The following is a 22,376-nucleotide window of genomic DNA, read 5'->3' as shown; positions in this document are numbered from 1 at the left end:
GTTAGACACAGTAGCACTGCCACGCCCACACTAGTCTAATCAATGATGAGATTGCATTTGCATAAAAAAAAAACTTTATTTATTGCTGCTCTCTACTGCAGCAGCTGAGCCAGCCTGAGCAGTCCAGCTGAGCTGCCGGCCATCAGCCCATCAGGATTGTTCCCGGTATCCCGGCTGCCCAATCCGGCCCTGACAATCAATAGCCCTCATATAACTCCAAAGTTATTTTTATCACTCAAGCAATAGTTTAGGATGTGCTAAGATCTGCATGTCAGATACCTCACTAAAAGACTGCTATGAGGCAAGCAGTTCATCTCAGATATGGCTCGGATGCTAAGCTAATGGTTTGCAAGAAGAGCAGTTATTTGCTATACTATTTCAATGAAAGTTAAGAAGAAAACACTTCATTCATACACACACTGTAACAGCAATGCCCAGGATTAAATCTGGGGCTCCTGGTTCGCACAATGTTTCCCTGTCTCTGCACCACCAGAGGTCTCTGGCTTGTGCTGTTTTTCCTGGAGATCTACTGCCTGCTCTGGCTAACTCTCTGGCTCCACCTGCTTGCCAGCTGCAGGTAGTTTCACAATCTGCAGGGATATAAAAGGTTGCCTCACAGGCCACTCCCTGCCCTGACATTGTGGTTCATGCCCACTGTTAGTGCCTCTGACCTTGTTTGGTAATTCTTCTGGTTCTTGAATTGACTTCTCTTTTGGATCTCCCTTGGATTTGATGAAGGATTAGATAATTTATCTGGTATACTAGACTTGGCTTGTTTTCAGACTACTCTCCCAGATTCTCCCTGTGTTTGGTAACTGATTGGACTGATTCCTGGTATCTGACCCTTGGCCTGTCTTCTGACTTCTCTCTGGTTACCAACCTGCCTCTGCTACCAGTGTATCCAGTATCACTTCTTTTCTCAGCAGTATCCTTCTCCTGTACCCTAGCCCTGTAAAGACCATCTGCCAAGCACTGGTACCCTGTTCCAGTATTCACACCCATTAGAGGGCATCTTGCAAGCTCCCCTATCCTGCTCCTGTACGCAAGCCCTGCAGAGGGCATCTGTCAAGCACTGGTATCCTGTTCCAGTATCCACGCCCTGCAGAGGGCATCTGCCAAGCTCCATTATCCTGCTCCTGTGCCCAAGCCATGCAGAGGGTGTCTGCCAACCACTGGTTCCCTGGTTAGTCTGTAAAGTACCTGTATCCTGCTTTTGTCTTTGGCCTTCAAGTGGGCCCTCCAGTATCGCCCTTAGAGTGGGCACTTCTGTCTTTGGCCCAAATAGGCACTCCAGTCTCAGCCTTAGCGTGGGAACTCCTGTCTTTGGCCAACAAGTGGGCATTCCAGTCATTGGCTCTCTAGTGAACACTCCAGTTCCTGGCCCTAGAGTGGGCACTCCTGTCTTCAGGCCTTAGATTGGCACTCCTGTCTTCAGCCCAGGTGGGCACTCTAGTTTTGGCCTTAGAGTGGGCACTCCTGTACTTGGCCCTCAAGTGTGCATTTCAGTCCTCGGCTCTCTAGTGGGCACTCCTGTTCCCGGCCCTAGAGTGAGCACTACTTCTGACTCGAGCTCTGGTGTGGGCGTTATGGCTGTCTAATCCTATTTCCAGTTTCCTGTACAATACAACCTGCATTGTCTGTCTGTTTTCTCAACCATGCCTAAAAGGGGTAGCGTCATAAAGAAGCCCATACCATGGCCCTTTTTAGTGCTCATGATGTTACCTCAAAACAAAAGCTCCAAACTCCTGAATCAGCTCCTATGAGCGCGGCACACATACACATATATATACATACACGTTTGACCCCTTCCCACCCTTTTCATATACCATATCCCTTTAATTCTACCATTTTATTGTTAAAAAAAATCAAAAAAACGTTCCCCTAAGTATGTAAACATCATGTAATCAAGACATTTCTGTGGTTCTGCTATAGAATAACATATTAGCCAAGTCTAAACTTTTTAAAAACCAGTTAAAATCCTTCTTACGGCAATATTTTTGTAATAATCAAACCCCACCCACTATTTGCTTTCTTTGGAGGAGCCAATCAGGTTTTAATCTGCAGACCACAATGCTAGAGCTAGCCACAGTGATACTGTTAGTATAGAATGCATTGTTTTGCATCTTTTATCAGTTAAAGACAGTTAGGACAGGTATTTAGCAGAGTTAATATTGAGAACTCAGCAGCACAAATTTCAAGTTCTGAGAGTTAGAAAACCCCACATTTTCAGAGCTAAATTACATGGAAAAGTGACAAAATAAGTAATGAAAATATATTGCAGAGTTGTCTAATTACGCATATCTAAACACTTTATATAAAAATCCCAAGTATTTACTGTCAATTTAAGTCTAAAAATAACCTTTATTTTCAAGTGTTTTGTCATATGCTGTTATTAATGAACTTCCTCTTCTTGTGTCAGATTTAACAAACAGCAAATGGTTCCTGCGGTGCAGGCTTTCTCATGTCTTGACCACTGCTTCCTAAGGTCTGAGGCATCAAATTAAAATCACCCGATTGGGGTGATTGATAAGCCATGGTCTCTCGCAACTGGTTGCACAAGAGCAGTGCGGCTACACTGCACAAGAAATTGCTCGTGCAATTATATGTACGGGCAGCAAATGCTGCTTGCTCCTTGTAATCCAGGGTGGACAGGTTCCCTGCATGTGAACCTTGTCCGTCTGAAGAAAGACTCTTTAGAACTAGTGTTTACAATGGTGAATATTTTTTTTAAATCATGTAAATGAATAAAATGATATTAAAGGGACAGTCAACACCAGCATTTTTGTTGTTTAAAAAGAAAGATAATCCCTTTATTACCCATTCCCCAGTTTTGCATAATCAACACAGTTCTAATAATACACATTTTACCTCTGTAATTACCTTGTATCTAAGCTTCTGATGACTGCCCCCTTATTTCAGTTCTTTTGACAGACTTGCATTTTAGCCAATCAGTGCTCACTCCTAGGTCACTTCACGTGCAGGAGCTCAATGTTATCTATATGAAAGACATGAACTAATGCCCTCTAGTGGTCAAAATGCATTCAGATTAGAGGCAGTCTTCAAGGTCTAAGAAATTAGCATATGAACCTCCTAGGTTTATCTTTCATCTAAGAATACCAAAAGAACAAAGCAAAATTGGTGATAAAAGTAAATTTGGAAGTTGTTTAAAATGAGATGCCCTATTTAAATCATGGAAAAAATTTTTTAGACTTGACTGTCCCTTTAATATTTCCAAATTATGTTGACTCTACTCTTTTAAGATTATGAGTGAAGCATTGCATGGAAGCTTTGCGCTCACAAGAGCGCGCTTCTATAGGCTCCAATAGGAGCCTCGTTCTCATGCCATGAAACAAGGCAGAGAACCTAGCGCAACAAAGGGGGTAAGTCACGCAGCAATGGGCAGCAAAGGTTAAATATACATATATGCTACTTTTTCTTTTTTAAATGAAAAACTACATTATACTTTATTTTGGAGGCAATGGGGGGATATTTTGAAAATCAACCAGAGATCTGATCGCTGGTTAATTTTCGGAGTGATAATTGCTGCCGCAAGCTTTCGGTAGCAAGAACCAGCTACTTGTAATGGCTGGTTATTTATTGTGCCCCCGTAAACTATGAAATTATGAAATATTAGGTATTCATTTTATAAATAGGATTTCAAAGATGTAGAAAAATATATCAGCTAAGCGTAAATAAAAGTTTTTTTTTTTAAATTTGGTAAATATATTTGCATGTCTATTATAGCTAAGTTGATCTCAGGTTAAGATAGCACAAGTGCAAACCAGTTAGTTATTTTATAACACTGGGTTAGTGTTGCTAAGCAACATATTCTGAGATTCTAATTTTAATGCTAAAGTTGCTAAACATTCAATGAAAATAGCATAAGTGTTACACTTAACATTAGATGAGTTTCAGGTTCCATAAAATGTAATGAGAAAGTACGTAAACCTAATGAAAAATAGAAGCTAATAATATCACTTTACATTACCCAAATAATTTAATACTTTGTGGATCAAAATTAAACACCAACTACTAAATCTTAAAGGGACATGAGAGTCAAAATTAAAATGTCATGGTTCAGATAGAGCAGGGGTTTTCAAACTTGTCCTCAGGCCTCCCCAACAGGCCAGATTTTCAGTATGACCTTGGGTGAGAGCAGTTAAAATAACCATGTTTACTAATCAGCTGATTATTTCACCTGTGCTCCAGTTCAGATATCATGAAAATGTGTCCTGTCAGTGTTCCCAGGGGACATAGTTGAAAACCACTGAGAAGAGACTTTTCAATTCACTTCAGATATCAAATTTACTTTGTTGTCTTGGTATCCTTTTTTGAGTAGCAATGCATTACTGGGAGCTAGCTGCTGATTGGTGCCTACACAGTCACACATATTCCTCTTGTCATTGGCTCACTAGGTGTGTTCAGCTAGGTCCCAGTAGTGCAGCAGATTGTAATGCAGGAGATAAACACATAGCTATAGGCAAGCAATAATAAAGTTGTCTAACACATTATAGGCATTTTATGTTTGCACTTTTATAGCCATTTAATTTTTAAATGGACCCAAAAGTTTTCTTTTATGATTCAGATGGAACAAACAATTTTAACAACTTTCCAATATACTTCTATTATAACATTTTCTTTGTTTTCTTTGTTTAAAAAAAAAGCAGGGAGTGTGCACGTGACTACAGTACTATTTGGCAATAGTTTTGCAACAATGTTATACATTAGCAAAAGCACTAGATGGCAGCACTATTTCCTGTCATGTAGTACTAATGTTATACATTAGCAAGAGCACTAGATGGCAGCACTATTTCCTGTCATGTAGTACTAATGTTATACATTAGCAAGAGCACTAGATGGCAGCACTATTTCCTGTCATGTAGTACTAATGTTATACATTAGCAAGAGCACTAGATGGCAGCACTGTTTCCTGTCATGTAGTACTAATGTTATACATTAGCAAGAGCACTAGATGGCAGCACTATTTCCTGTCATGTAGTACTAATGTTATACATTAGCAAGAGCACTAGATGGCAGCACTGTTTCCTGTCATGTAGTACTAATGTTATACATTAGCAAGAGCACTAGGTGGCAGCACTGTTTCCTGTCATGTAGTACTAATGTTATACATCAGCAAGAGAACTAGATGGCAGCACTGTCTCCTGTCATATAGTACTAATGTTATACATTAACAAGAGCACTAGGTGGCAGCACTGTTTCCTGTCATGTAGTACTGTTATACATTAGCAAGAACACTAGATGGCAGCACTGTTTCCTGTCATGTAGTACTAATGTTATACATTAGCAAGAGCACTAGATGGCAACACTATTTCCTGTCATATAGTATTAATGTTATACATAAGCAAGAACACTAGATGGCAGCACTGTTTCCTGTCATGTAGTACTAATGTTATACATTAGCAAAAGCACTAGATGGCAGCACTGTTTCCTGTCATGTAGTACTAATGTTATACATTAGCAAGAGCACTAGGTGGCAGCACTGTTTCCTGTCATGTAGTACTGTTATACATTAGCAAGAACCCTAGATGGCAGCACTGTTTCCTGTCATGTAGTACTAATGTTATACATTAGCAAGAGCACTAGATGGCAACACTATTTCCTGTCATATAGTACTAATGTTATACATAAGCAAGAACACTAGATGGCAGCACTGTTTCCTGTCATGTAGTACTAATGTTATACATTAGCAAGAGCACTAGATGGCAACACTATTTCCTGTCATATAGTACTAATGTTATACATAAGCAAGAACACTAGATGGCAGCACTGTTTCCTGTCATGTAGTACTAATGTTATACATTAGCAAAAGCACTAGATGGCAGCACTATTTCCTGTCATATAGTACTAATGTTATACATTAGCAAGAGCACTAGATGGCAGCACTGTTTCCCGTCATGTAGTACTAATGTTATACATTAGCAAAAGCACTAGATGGCAGCACTATTTCCTGTCATGTAGTACTAATGTTATACATTAGCAAGAGCACTAGATGGCAGCACTATTTCCTGTCATGTAGTACTAATGTTATACATTAGCAAGAGCACTAGATGGCAGCACTATTTCCTGTCATGTAGTACTAATGTTATACATTAGCAAGAGCGCTAGATAACAGCACTATTTCCTGTCATGTAGTACTAATGTTATACATTAGCAAGAGCACTAGATGGCAGCACTGTCTCCTGTCATGTAGTACTAATGTTATACATTAGCAAGAGCACTAGATGGCAGCACTATTTCCTGTCATGTAGTACTAATGTTATACATTAGCAAGAGCACTAGATGGCAGCACTGTTTCCTGTCATGTAGTACTAATGTTATACATTAGCAAGAGCACTAGATGGCAGCACTGTTTCCTGTCATGTAGTACTAATGTTATACATTAGCAAGAGCACTAGATGGCAGCACTGTCTCCTGTCATGTAGTACTAATGTTATAAATTAACAAGAGCACTAGATGGAAGCACTGTTTCCTGTCATGTAGTACTAATGTTATACATTAGCAAAAGCACTAGATGGCAGCATTGTCTCCTGTCATGTAGTACTAATGTTATACATTAGCAAGAGCACTAGATGGCAGCATTGTTTCCTGTCATGTAGTACTAATGTTATACATTAGCAAGAGCACTAGATGGCAGCACTATTTCCTGTCATGTAGTACTAATGTTATACATTAGCAAGAGCACTAGATGGCAGCACTGTCTCCTGTCATGTAGTACTAATGTTATACATTAGCAAGAGCACTAGATGGCAGCACTGTCTCCTGTCATGTAGTACTAATGTTATACATTAGCAAAAGCACTAGATGGCAGCATTGTCTCCTGTCATGTAGTACTAATGTTATAAATTAACAAGAGCACTAGATGGAAGCACTGTTTCCTGTCATGTAGTACATTAGCAAGAGCACTAGATGGCAGCACTGATTCCTGTCATGTAGTACTAATGTTATACATTAGCAAGAGCACTAGATGGCAGCACTGTTTCCTGTCATGTAGAACTAATGTTATAAATTAACAAGAGCACTAGATGGAAGCACTGTTTCCTGTCATGTAGTACTAATGTTATACATTAGCAAGAGCACTAGATGGCAGCACTGTTTCCTGTCATGTAGTACTAATGTTATAAATTAACAAGAGCACTAGATGGAAGCACTGTTTCCTGTCATGTAGTACTAATGTTATACATTAGCAAGAGCACTAGATGGCAGCACTGTCTCCTGTCATGTAGTACTAATGTTATACATTAGCAAGAGCACTAGATGGCAGCACTGTCTCCTGTCATGTAGTACTAATGTTATACATTAGCAAAAGCACTAGATGGCAGCATTGTCTCCTGTCATGTAGTACTAATGTTATACATTAGCAAAAGCACTAGATGGTAGCATTGTCTCCTGTCATGTAGTACTAATGTTATAAATTAACAAAAGCACTAGATGGAAGCACTGTTTCCTGTCATGTAGTACTAATGTTATACATTAGCAAGAGCACTAGATGGCAGCACTGTTTCCTGTCATGTAGTACTAATGTTATACATTAGCAAAAGCACTAGATGGCAGCATTGTCTCCTGTCATGTAGTACTAATGTTATAAATTAACAAGACACTAGATGGAAGCTCTGTTTCCTGTCATGTAGTACTAATGTTATACATTAGCAAGAGCACTAGATGGCAGCAATGTTTCCTGTCATGTAGTACTAATGTTATACATTAGCAAGAGCACTAGATGGCAGCACTATTTCCTGTCATGTAGTACTAATGTTATACATTAGCAAAAGCACTAGATGGCAGCACTGTCTCCTGTCATGTAGTACTAATGTTACACATTACCAAAGGCACTAGATGGCAGCACTGTCTCCTATCATGTAGTGCTCCAGACGTGCACACTGACTATCTAGATATCTCTTCAAAAAAGATTAACATGAGAATAATGCAAATTTGATAATAAAAGTAAATTTGAAACTTTTTAAAAATTGTATTCTCTGTCTGAATCATGAAAGAACAATTTTGGGCTTCATATCCCTTTAATGCACCTACTAACACATTCACTTGCTTTAATCCTCCTTTTGCCATCATGAGCTGTATCCCTATATATATAACCTGCAAACAGACTGTATACACGCTCGGCGCATATATGTTTGTACGTGTATTGTATGCGTATTTACATAAGACTTGTCAGACATAAGAAAACAACATTTAATAACAAAGAACAGACACTGTTGCCATGGAGTTTATAACTTCCTTCAAATTCATTGGTTTACATAATTACTCATCCGATGCAGAGATTTCATGCTCCATATATTCTGTAAAGTATTATATGGTTCATCATTTACATTTATATTCACGTGCACTATGGTATAAACACAAGAGGATTTTTCAAATTTGAAGCCATTCCTATCGATTTGAAAACTATTTAGGGGGCGATTTATCAAAGTAAACCGCCCACAATTGTGCCCAAAACTACGCATACAACCATATCTCCATATTTATGCAAGCAATCTGCGCCTATAATTTGTGCAAATCTGAAAGAAACTTCTTCGCACTCTGCTTGCATTTGCCTAGGCGCACGGGTGCGCTCCAGAGTGCACCAATATACATAAGTTATAGGCATAATTTCACAGCCTGACCTACAAATACGTCCAGTTTCTTATTTATCATTGCTTTGCGCCGATAGGGAACTGAAATTTCTCCTTAAATTCGTGTTCTATATTTCGCCATACATAGGGGAAAAGCATTATCATACATTCTTTTACAGCTTGTGACTTTCTTCTTTTAACTGCTTTATCCAAGGCTCAGTGCCAAGAAGAGATTGATATTGCCAGAAATTTGCGCTTCCACAGGCGAATAGGGGTAACAAGAGTTGTATTGCCTGTTGTGGACTTTGACTGACAATATATACATCTATCTATCTATATATATATATATATATATATATATATATATATATATATATATATATATATATCGATATATTGATTTGTGTGATCTAAAATTACCAACAAGGAAGAACATATGGAAAAAACATTATTAAATATGTCAAAAATAGAAAATATAACATTAACACATTATTAAATTAGGTACTGTACCTAACTGCACAAAATTTAAAAGATATGACATATAAATATGCTCAAAATAGATACCTAAAAAACGCATCTTTAATAATCAAGACATGGCGGCATAAATATTTATAGGGATGTACTATAATATATAGGGAGTAAATGCTTTTTCCGACAGGCGAAATTCATTATTATTATGCTCCAGCTCGCCTTTTACTAAACGCGCAGAGGTTACGTCTATTTTTTTGTTACATTCAGGCGCACATGTGCGCTTCTCTGGAGGCGAGCTGGGGCCCAGTTACAGGCGAAGCACATAGACAGTTCGCCTAGCCTTCGATAAATCGCCCCCTAAAACATGTGGTTTCCTAATGACTTTGTGCTAAATAAACTCCACTAATTATTTTAATTGGGAGAATCTCTCATAGCCATATTCCAATTCAATTGTCAACTTTCTATATTAACAGCCTGGACCTTTAGGAGACAATTTGGCATCTTATGAGTTGCATATTTTGATTGCTGGTACAACATAGTTACAGGTATTGTTTTTTTTACGCATGATTAAATGATCATTAAAGGGACACTAAACCCAATTGTTTTTCTTTCATGATTCAGATAGAGCATGAGATTTTAAGCACCTTTCTAATTTACTCCTATTATCAATTTTTCTTTGTTCTCATGCTATCTTGATTTGAAAAAGTAGTACTGTAAGCTTTAGAGCCAGACCATTTTTTGTTCAGCAAATGGGTAGCACTTGCTGATTTGTGGCTAAATGTAGCAAACCAATCAGCAGCTCTACCAAGGTGCTGAACTAAAAAATGGGCCGGCTCCTGACCTTTTATTACTGCTTTTTCAAATCAAGATAACATGAGAACAAAGAAAAATTGATAATAGGAGTAAATTAGAAAGTTGCTTAAAATTGCATGCTCTATCTGAATCATGAAAGAAAAAATGTGGGGTTAGTATCCCTTTAAATAGCTCTCCCATGCAAACCTAGAGAAACCAAAAAGCAAATTCTGTAACCCAGGCTTTCTTCAAAATGCTATCTATCTATCTATCCTGTATCTATCTATTGATATATCTATCTAAACATAAATATAGATAGATATAGATAGTTTAAATAAATAGGTGATAGATAGATAGATAGATAGATAGACAGATAGATAGATAGAAGACATATATAGAAGACATATATATTAATAAGATCTGCTTACACTGGTCCACACCTATTGCATTGCACAAGATCTCACTCTAGACATTAATACATGAACACACACCTTGTTCAACTGCTCTTGATTATACTCGCAGGGAGGTGTTGGAGTCCCCTCTTCCCCTTCCATATGTCCCAGCTATTTCAGCCTTTTACCCCAGTACAGTATCCTGGCTTACTCCTCCTTCCTTCAGCAATAATTCCAGACCAATATCTCTCTGTATATTGTTCTGTTACAAGCACAAGATCATCCGTGTAGTCAGGGAGAGTCACAGAGTCTGTAGGAAGGATGCTGTAATAGGAAGGATCTGTACCACCCCACTGATTGTTATAGCAACTGAGCTCTGCCAGGGAGGCAGCTGGCAGGAGACACACAGTATACATCAGTAAATCAGTGTGAGTGTACACATTGTACTGCTGATAACCCTGATTTATCCCTGCAGCCATTTTTGTACAGTTAAAGGGACATACAACTCCAACATTTTCTTTCATGATTCAGATAGAGAATACAATGTTAAACAACTTTCCAATTTACTTCTATTGTTTAATGTGCTTCTTTCTCTTATTATCCTTTGCTGAAATGTTTTTCTAGGCAAGCTCAGGAGCAGCAAATAACCTAGGTTCTAGATGCTAATTGGTGGCTGAATATATATAGAGATTGTCATTGGCTCACCCATGTGTTTAGTTAGAAACCAGTAGTGCATTGTTGTTACTTCAGCAAATAATACCAAGAGTATGAAACAAATTCAATAATAGAAGTAAATTAGAAAGTTGTTTAAAATGTTATTCTCTATCTGAATCATGAAACAAAAAATTTGGGTTTCATGTCCCTTTAAAGGGACAGTCTAGTCCAAAATAAACTTTCATGATTCAGATAGAGAATGTAATTTTAAACAATTTTCCAATTTACTTTTATAGCCAATTTTGCTTTGTTCTCTTGGTAATCTTAGTTGAAAGCTAAACCTAGGAGGTTCATATGCTAATTTCTAAGCCCTTGAAGGCCGCCTCTTCTCTCAGGGCATTTTGACAGTTTTTCACCACTAGAGGGTGTTAGTTCATGTGTGTCATATAGATAACACTGTGCTCACGCACGTGGAGTTCAGGTGAGCTAGCTCTGATTGGCTAAAATGGATGTCTGTCAAAAGAACTAAAATAAGGGGGCAGTTTACAGAGGTAAAAAGTGTATTAATATAACTGTGTTAGTTATGCAAAACTAGGGAATGGGTAATAAAGGGATTATCTATCTTTTGAAACAATAACAATTCTGGTGTAGACTGTCCCTTTAAGTTACATTCAAAGTACATTGTATTCAAACATGTTTTTATTATTTAGATGAAAAAGCAACAATTATTAAGCATTGTTATGTCTGAAAAAAAAGTTTATAATAAAATTAATTAATTAATTAATTAATTAAATCTGTTAAAGGGATATGAACCCCAATTTTCTTTCATGATTCAGATAGTATATGGTAAGCTAGGAAAGAGGTTAAAGGGCCATCACGTTAGATCATATTATTTTAATACTAGCGACCCTGTACCTCTTTGTGTTTAACCCCTGCTGTACAACAAGTGCTGCTATTTTGGCCATCTGCAGTTTTCAATTGGGACCAGCAGTACTCTGCAGGTCCTGAGTGGTACTTCTACTTTGTCTTTAACCCCCTTACGGGGTTAGACACATGGAGGTGCAAGGTCACTAGTCTTAATACTACATGGTATAATAAATTAAAACATGGCATTTTTTTACTGTATTGGCCCTTTTAGAATAATTGTGTTGGGGAGGGATTTGTTAAGGCTTTATAGGTAATTACTGTGGGGAGGGATCAGGTAAGCCTTTATAGGTAATTACTGTGGGGAGGGATCAGGTAAGTCTTTATAGGTAATTACTGTGGGGAGGGACCAGGTAAGCCTTTATAGGTAATTACTGTGGGGAGGGATCTGTTAAGGCTTTATAGGTAATTACTGTGGGGAGGGATCAGGTAAGCCTTTATAGGTAATTACTATGGGGAGGGACCAGGTAAGTCTTTATAGGTAATTACTTTGGGGAGGGATCTGGTAAGGTTTTATAGGTAATTACTGTGGGGAGGGATCAGGTAAGTCTTTATAGGTAATTACTGTGGGGAGGGATCAGGTATGCCTTTATAGATAATTACTGTGGGGAGGGATCAGGTAAGTCTTTATAGGTAATTACTGTGGGGAGGGATCAGGTAAGCCTTTATAGATAATTACTGTGGGGAGGGATCTGGTAAGGCTTTATAGGTAATTACTGTGGGGAGGGATCAGGTAAGTCTTTATAGATAATTACTGTGGGGAGGGATCAGGTAAGCCTTTATAGATAATTACTGTGGGGAGGGATCAGGTAAGTCTTTATAGGTAATTACTGTGGGAAGAGATCAGGTAAGTCTTTATAGGTAATTACTGTGGGCAGGGATCAGGTAAGTCTTTATAGATAATTACTGTGGGGAAGGATCAGGTAAGGCTTTATAAGAAATTACTGTGGGGAGGGATCAGGTAAGCCTTTATAGATAATTACTGTGGGGAGGGATCAGGTAAGCCTTTATAGATAATTACTGTGGGGAGGGATCAGGTAAGCCTTTATAGATAATTACTGTGGGGAGGGATCAGGTAAGGCTTTATAGGTAATTACTTTGGGAAGGTATCAGGTAAGCCTTTATAGATAATTACTGTGGGGAGGGTTCAGGTAAGTCTTTATAGATAATTACTGTGGGGAGGGATCAGGTAAGCCTTTATAGATAATTACTGTGGGGAGGGATCAGGTAAGGCTTTATAGGTAATTACTGTGGGGAGGTATCAGGTAAGCCTTTATAGGTAATTACTGTGAGGAGGGTTCAGGTAAGTCTTTATAGGTAATTACTGTAGGGAGGGATCAGGTAAGTCTTTATAGGTAATTACTGTGGGAAGAGATCAGGTAAATCTTTATAGTTAATTACTGTGGGGAGGGATCAGGTAAGTCTTTATAGGTAATTACTGTGGGGAGGGATCAGGTAAGGCTTTATAGGTAATTATTGTGGGGAGGGATCAGGTAAGGCTTTATAGATCATTAATGTGGGGGGATCAAGTAAGTCTTTATAGATAATTAATGTGGGGGGATCAAGTAAGCCTTTATAGATAATTACTGTGGGGAGGGATCAGGTAAGCCTTTATAGATAATTACTGTGGGGAGGGATCAGGTAAGCCCTTATAGATAATTGCTGTGGGGAGGGATCAGGTAAGCCTTTATAGATAATTACTGTGGGGAGGGATCAGGTAAGCCTTTATAGATAACTAGCTGTTGCCTGCGGCTTCGCTCGCGTGGACTATGTTATTTGTAAAAAAAATAGCAAAAAACCTGACCACTCGCAACAACATGTGCTCTCACGTATGTGCCTGTTCGGGTTGCACACTCGCAGATATGAACTTCTTGAGTTTTCATTAATTCTCTGTGTTTTTCGTAATCTAAATACCAATTGTCATGTCTGTAACATCTTTTGTTTTTGAGATATAGTTATCCTCATAAATTACCCCCCCTTTTGACCCCCCCTTAAGTGGATTACGGGAAATGGTAAAACAAGTGTTTCTTTATTTTTAAAGGAGACTCTAAATATCAATTTTCACGTCTGTAACATTGACGGTTTTCGAGATATAGGTATCCTCATAAATCAGCTTTCCCTTTTGACCCCCCTTAAGTTAATTTTTGGAAAATGGTAATACACTTGTTTCTTTATTTTTAAGGAGAATCTAAATACCAATTTTCACATCTGTAACATCTTTCGTTTTTGTGATATAGGTATTCTCATAAATCAGCCCCCCCCCCCCCCCTTTAAGTGGAATTGGTGGAAATGGTAAAACATTTGTTTCTTTATTTTTCAAGGAGAATCTAAATACTAATTTTCAAGTCTGTAACATCGTCGTTTTTTGAGATATAGGTATCCCCATAAATCAGCCCCCCCTTTTGACCCCCCTTAAGTGGATTTTGGGTAAATGGTAAAACACATGTTTTTTTATTTTTCAAGAAAAAATCTAAATACACATTTTCACGTCTGTAACATCTTCGGTTTTTGAGACATAGGTAGCTTCATAAATTCAGACCCCCCCCTCTTTTGACCCCCCCCCTTAAGTGGATTTTGGGGAAATGGTAAAACACTTGTTTCTTTATTTTTCAAGGAGAATCTAAATACTAATTTTCGCGTCTGTAACATAGTCGGTTTTTGAGATATAGGTATCCTCATAAATCATCCCCCCTCTTTTGACACCCTTAAGTGGATTTTGGGGAAATGGTAAAACACTTGTTTCTTTATTTTTCAAGGAGAATCTAAATACCAATTTTCACGTCTGTAACATCGTCGGTTTTTGAGATATAGGTATCCTCATAAATCTGCTACCCTCTTTTGACCCCCCTTAAGTGGATTTTGGGGAAATGGTAAAACACTTGTTTCTTTATTTTTCAAGGAGAATCTAAATACCAATTTTCACGTCTGTAACATTGCCGGTTTTTTAGATATAGATAGCCTCATAAATTCAGCCCCCCCTCTTTTGACCCCCCCTTAAGTAGATTTTGGGGAAATGGTAAAACATTTGTTTCTTTATTTTTCAAGGAGAATCTAAATACTAATTTTCGCGTCTGTAACATAGTCGGTTTTTGAGATATAGGTATCCTCATAAATCTGCCACCCTCTTTTGACCCCCCTTAAGTGGATTTTGGGGAAATGGTAAAACACTTGTTTCTTTATTTTTCAAGGAGAATCTAAATACCAATTTTCACGTCTGTAACATTGCCGGATTTTTAGATATAGGTAGCCTCATAAATTCAGCCCCCCCTCTTTTGACCCCCCTTAAGTGGATTTTGGAGAAATGGTAAAACATGTGTTTCTTTATTTTTCAAGGAGAATCTAAATACCAATTTTCATGTCTATAACATTGTCAGTTTTTGAGATATAGGTATCCTCATAAATCGATATAGGTATCCTCATAAATCAGCCCCCTGTTTTGACCCCCTAAAGTTGATTTTGGGGAAATGGTAAAACAAGTGTTTCTTTATTTTTCAAGAAGAATCTAAATACCAATTTTCATGTCTGTAACATTGTCGGTTTGTGAGGTACAGGTAGCCTCATAAAAAGTTCCACCCCCCTTTTCACCCCCTTAGGGATGTAATTTCCAAAAATCCTTCCTTAGTGGGTACCTACATCATAAAAACAACCTACCTTCCAAATTTCACGTTCCTAGGTTAAACGGTTTTTGCTGGGCGTTGATGAGTCAGGACTTCTTCTTTTATGTATATAGATTACTGTGGGGAGGTATCAGGTAAGCCTTTATAGATAATTACTGTGGAAAGGGATCAGGTAAGTCTTTTATAGGAAATGACTGTGAGGAGGGCTCAGGTAAGCCATTATAGGTAATTACTGTGGGGAGGGATCAGATAAGCCTTTATAGGTAATTACTGTGGGGAGGGATCAAGTAAGTCTTTATAGATAATTACTGTGGGGAGGGATTAGGTAAGACATTAGAGGTAATTACTATGGGAAGAGATCAGGTAAGCCTTTATAGGTAATTACTGTGGGGAGGAATCAGGTAAGCCTTTATAGATAATTACTGTGGGGAGGGATCAGGTAAGACTTTCTAGGTAATTACTGTGGGGAGGGATGAGGTAAGCCTTTGTAGGTAATTACTGTGGGGAGGGATGAGGTAAGCCTTTATAGGTAATTACTGTGGGGAGGGATCAGGTAAGTCTTTATAGGTAATTACTGTGGGGAGGGATCAGGTAAGTCTTTATAGGTAATTACTGTGGGGGGGGGGGATCAGGTAAGCCTTTATAGGTAATAACGGTGGGGAGAGATCAGCCTTTGTAGTAGGTAATTACTGTGGGGAGGGATCAAGCAAGCCTTTATAAGTAATTACTGTGGGGAGGGTTCAGGTAAGCCATTATAAGTAATTACTGTGGGGAGAGATCAGGTAAGTCTTTGTAGGTAATTACTGTGGGGAGGGATCAGTTAAGGCATTATAGATAATTACTGCAGGGAGGGATCAGGTAAGCCTTTATAGGTAATTACTGTGAGGAGGGATCAGGTAAGCCTTTATAGGTAATTATTGTGGGGAGGGATCAGGTAAGCCTTTATAGGTAATTATTGTGGGGAGGGATCAAGTAAGCCTTTATAGGTAATTACTGTGGGGAGGGATCAGGTAAGTCTTTATAGGTAATTACTGTGGGGAGGGATCAGGTAAGCCTTTATAGGTAATTATTGCGGGGAGGGATCAGGTAAGCCTTTATAGGTAATTATTGTGAGGAGGGATCAGGTAAGCCTTTATAGATAATTACTGTGGGGAGGGATGAAGTAAGTCTTTATAGATGTGGGGAGGGATCAGGTAAGATATTATATTTATTTACTGTAAGGGGGGATCAAGTAAGACATTATATTTAATTAATGTGGGGAGGGACCAGGTAAGCCTTTATAGGTAATTACTGTGGGGGGGGGACCAGGTAAGTCTGTACATTGTCGGTATATACGAGGTTACAAAATTATTATTTATTATTATCTTAGCAATAACCTCCAAGAAAATGTTGGTGTACTTATTTCAGCAGTTGCCAACCAACAAAAAATGTATATACGTAACAATTAAAAATTAATATTTATTCCTTAGTTCTAGATTAGTTAATAGACACCTTGAATTATATTTATGTAGAAACTAGATTATGAATCAATTATACACGCTTATTATGTTACAATATTCTATACAACAGATCATAAAAATATATTTTTAAAATTAACCTTACTCACAATGAATCACAATAAAATACCACAATAAAATATGGACTGCTAACTTAACAGTGCTTAATTTATAACTACCAGAGATGTAACCACAATAACCAATTTATGTGCAGTTCTGAAAGAATTCACAATAATGACTGACTTATAAATCTGGAGTGCAAAATCCTGTCTAGCAAATAAATTACTTAGCAATAAATATGACTGATTCTAATTCACACAGGACTATGGATATAAACTTAAAACACCAAATATGCACTTTAAATTACCAGCTGCAATCTAATTATAGCTTTAGAATAACTTTGATTTAAAACATTAAAAATATAGAGCAATCATATATGTCACCAATTAAACCAATTTGAAGTTCACCTTTTTAAGATACAATTCACCTCATATGAGAAGTATTGTAATTATGGATAAAGAAAGTTAGGCCCAGGCTTGCTTTATAGAGACTGTGTTTTAAAATGCCTCTATTTTATAATCATTGGTGAACGTTTTGGATTATTATTTAGATGTCCCCAGCTAGTGCCAAAAATGTAGAAGTAGCGGTTCTGTAATATTTGCCGACTCCGGCAGTGAGCGCATGCGTGCTCTTTAGTGTAGTTTTCAAGTTTATTGTAGGCGTGTTCTATAATATTTGCCGACTGTGGCAGTGAGCGCATGCGTGCACAACTGTCTTTGCATGTACATTGTATGCATGGCCGTAGGTAGGAAATGTAACGTGGTAGGGAAACATAACAGAACACCGGCACAACAGCAAGGCAAACAGCAGAGACCATGCTCTGGAAACGGATCTGCTGCGCTGAAATGTTTGATCACTGGCAAATTGTATGTATTTCATACAATACATTGTTGTTTTACTGCTAATGATTTTTCACAACAACAAAAAGAAAAAAATAGAAATTTGTAATCAAAAGGGATTTGTTATTAATTTATTTTTCTTAAGTCAAGGTGCTGTATGTTTTGGCTTTGCTTAGTGATAGGCAGTGATAGGCAAATAGTGGCACAGGAGCCATGTACAGCCCTCAGATATTTCCCTATTATCTCTTTTGAAAAGAATAAGGCCTAGATTTAGAGTTTGGCGGTAGCCGTGAAAACCAGCGTTAGAGGCTCCTAACGCTGGTTTTAGGCTACCGCCGGTATTTGGAGTCAGTCAGGAAAGGGTCTAACGCTCACTTTTCAGCCGCGACTTTTCCATACCGCAGATCCCCTTACGTCATTTGCGTATCCTATCTTTTCAATGGGATCTTTCTAACTCCAGTATTTAGAGTCGTGTCTGAAGTGAGCGTTAGAAGTCTAACGACAAAACTCCAGCCGCAGAAAAAAAGTCAGTAGTTAAGAGCTTTCTGGGCTAACGCCGGTTCATAAAGCTCTTAACTACTGTGCTCTAAAGTACACTAACACCCATAAACTACCTATGTACCCCTAAACCGAGGTCCCCCCACATCGCCGCCACTCGATTAAATTTTTTTAACCCCTAATCTGCCGACCGCCACCTACGTTATACTTATGTACCCCTAATCTGCTGCCCCTAACACCGCCAACCCCTATATTATATTTATTAACCCCTAACCTGCCCCCCACAACGTCGCCTCCACCTGCCTACACTTATTAACCCCTAATCCACCGACCGCAAAGCGCCGCTACTTACGTTATCCTTATGTACCCCTAATCTGCTGCCCCTAACATCGCCGACCCCTATATTATATTTATTATCCCCTAACCTGTCCCCCTCAACGTCGCCTCCACCTGCCTACACTTATTAACCCCTAATCTGCTGAGCGGATCTCACCGCTACTATAATAAAGTTATTAACCCCTAATCCGCCTCACTCCCGCCTCAATAACCCTATAATAAATAGTATTAACCCCTAATCTGCCCTCCCTAACATCGCTGACACCTAACTTCAAGTATTAACCCCTAATCTGCCGATCCGAGCTCACCGCTACTCTAATAAATTTTTTAACCCCTAAAGCTAATTTTAACCCTAACCCTAACACCCCCCTAAATTAAATATAATTATATTCTAACGAAATAAATTAACTCTTATTAAATAATTATTCCTATTTATAGCTAAATACTTACCTGTAAAATAAACCCTAATATAGCTACAACATAAATTATAATTATATTATAGCTATTTTAGGATTTATATTTATTTTACAGGTAACTTTGTATTTATTTTAACCAGGTACAATAGCTATTAAATAGTTAAGAACTATTTAATAGCTGAAATAGTTAAAATAATTACAAAATTACCTGTAAAATAAATCCTAACCTAAGTTACAATTAAACCTAACACTACACTATCAATAAATTAATTAAATAAAATACCAACAATTATCTACAATTAAACCTAACACTACACTATCAATAAATTATTTAAATACAATATCTACAAATAAATACAATGAAATAAACTAACTAAAGTACAAAAAATTAAAAAGAACTAAGTTACAAAAAAAAAATATATTTACAAACATTAGAAAAATATTACAACAATTTTAAACTAATTACACCAACTCTAAGCCCCCTAATAAAATAAAAAAGCCCCCCAAAATAAAAAATGCCCTACCCTATTCTAAATTAAAAAAGTTCAAAGCTCTTTTACCTTACCAGCCCTGAACAGGGCCCTTTGCGGGGCATGCCCCAAAGCATTCAGCTCTTTTGTCTGTAAAAAAAAACATACAATACCCCCCCCAACATTACAACCCACCACCCACATACCCCTAATCTAACCCAAACCCCCCTTAAATAAACCTAACACTAAGCCCCTGAAGATCTTCCTACCTTGTCTTCACCCTGCCAGGTTCACCGATCCGTCCTCGGAAGTCTTGATCCAAGCCTCGGAAGTGTTGATCCAAGCCCAAGCGGGGGGCTGAAGAGTGACGTCCATCCTCGGGCTGAAGTCTGGATCCAAGCGGCGACTGAAGAAATCCATCCTCGGGCTGAAGTCGGAAGTCCATCATCGGGATGAAGTCTTCTATCAAGCCGCATCTTCAATCTTCTTTCTTCTGGAGCGGAGCGGAACCATCTTCTTCCAAGCCGACGCGGAACATCCTCTTCAACCGACGACTAGACGACGAATGACGGTTCCTTTAAATGACGTCATCCAAGATGGCGTCCCTCGAATTCCGATTGGCTGATAGGATTCTATCAGCCAATCGGAATTAAGGTAGGAATATTCTGATTGGCTGATGGAATCAGCCAATCAGAATCAAGTTCAATCCGATTGGCTGATCCAATCAGCCAATCAGATTGAGCTCGCATTCTATTGGCTGATCGGAACAGCCAATAGAATGCGAGCTCAATCTGATTGGCTGATTGGATCAGCCAATCGGATTGAACTTGATTCTGATTGGCTGATTCCATCAGCCAATCAGAATATTCCTACCTTAATTCCGATTGGCTGATAGAATCCTATCAGCCAATCGGAATTCGAGGGACGCCATCTTGGATGACGTCATTTAAAGGAACCGTGATTAGTCGTCGGTCTACGCTCCTTTTTTGGAGCCTAACGCAGCCATTCTGTGGACTCTCAATACTAGAGTTATTTAAAAGGTGCGGCCAGAAAAAAGCCAGCGTTAGCTATGCGGGTCGTTACCGACAAAACTCTAAATCTAGCCGTAAGAAAATATTCTGTTTACTTTCTTAGGGCCAAGTTACGAGTGGAGCGCATAATTGTACTTTCGCGGGTGCAATATTTGCGCTCTGCTCGTAATACCAGTGCACGCAATTGTGCGCTGGTATCTGAAGTGGCCCGCAATGCAGACGCATTGCATGGAAGCTTTACGCTCAATACAATGCGCCTCCATAGGCGCCAATGGGATAGTGAGACACGACATGGGAACCTAGCGCAGCAAAGGCAGCAATTTTAAATATATATTTATACCAGCTATTTACTTCCTAAATATGTATATTTAAAAATAAAAATACAGTGAAGAACATAGTAATTTCAAGTATTTCTATTTAAAAGACATTAGCGCGGTTAGCGAGGTCCAGCGATATTGCTTATTATGATCCGCGCTATTATAAGTGTGCCACTTGTAATCTGGCCCAGTGTGTGGAACATGTAGTTTGACCCATATCAGAAATTCAGTACAGAACTACCCTTAACTGCTGGCGTCCTTGAGTGGATGCTCCAGATTTCACTGAATGTAGGTTGTAGAAAAGAATGTCCCATTTTCAATTTCAGACAACATATCCTATATTTTCTTTACAAAACACCTGCACTCCTTTAATCTCCTTTTCCCAAATAAAACACTCACACACATATATACATACATGTACTCGCACGCAAAACACTCACATACATATATACATACATGTACTCGCATACAAAACACTCACACACATATATACATACATGTACTCGCACACAAAACACTCACACACATATATACATACATGTACTCGCACACAAAACACTCACACACATATATACATACATGTACTCGCATACAAAACACTCACACACATATATACATACATGTACTCGCACACAAAACACTCACACACATATATACACATACATGTACTCGCATACAAAACACTCACACATATATATACATACATGTACTCACACACAAAACACTCACACACATATATACATGTATGTACTCGCACACAAAACACTCACACACATATATACATTCATGTACTCGCACACAAAACACTCACACACATATATACATTCATGTACTCGCACACAAAATACTCACATACATATATACATACATGTACTCACACACATATATACATGTATGTATTCGCACACAAAACACTCACACACATATATACATGTATGTACTCGCAGACAAAACACTCACATACATACATATATACATACATGTACTCAAACACAAAGCACTCACACACATATATACATACATGTACTCGCACACAAAACACTCACACACATATATTCATACATGTACTCGCATACAATACACTCACACACATATATACATACATGTACTCGCACACAAAACACTCACACACATATATACATACATGTACTAGCATACAAAACACTCACACATATATATACATACATGTACTCACACACAAAACACTCACACACATATATACATGTATGTACTTGCACACAAAACACTCACACACATATATACATTCATGTACTCACACACAAAACACTGACATACATATATACATACATGTACTCACACAATATATACATGTATGTACTCGCACACAAAACACTCACATACATATATACATACATGTACTCGCAGACAAAACGCTCACACATGTATACATGCATGTACTCGCACACAAAACACACACACATATATACATGCATGTACTCGCAGACAAAACACTC

The 22,376-nt window shown here is 38.2% G+C and overlaps 1 protein-coding gene across 1 annotated transcript in view; it reads right to left on the bottom strand.

The window, feature by feature from the left end:
- The window catches only part of RAB37 (RAB37, member RAS oncogene family), a 147,251-nt gene extending 136,816 nt beyond the window's left edge, over positions 1–10,435 (bottom strand). The window contains exon 1 of the mRNA XM_053708866.1: positions 10,343–10,435. Coding sequence (XP_053564841.1) covers positions 10,343–10,405 — 63 coding nt within the window. The 5' untranslated portion in view covers positions 10,406–10,435. The remainder of the gene's footprint in view (positions 1–10,342) is intronic.
- Between the last annotated feature and the right edge of the window lie 11,941 nt (positions 10,436–22,376).

This window comes from Bombina bombina, chromosome 1 (assembly GCF_027579735.1).
Source record: "Bombina bombina isolate aBomBom1 chromosome 1, aBomBom1.pri, whole genome shotgun sequence".
NCBI classification, from domain to species: domain Eukaryota; kingdom Metazoa; phylum Chordata; class Amphibia; order Anura; family Bombinatoridae; genus Bombina; species Bombina bombina.
Note: the sequence above shows the minus strand (reverse complement) of the source record. Positions and strands in the feature narration are given on the sequence as shown.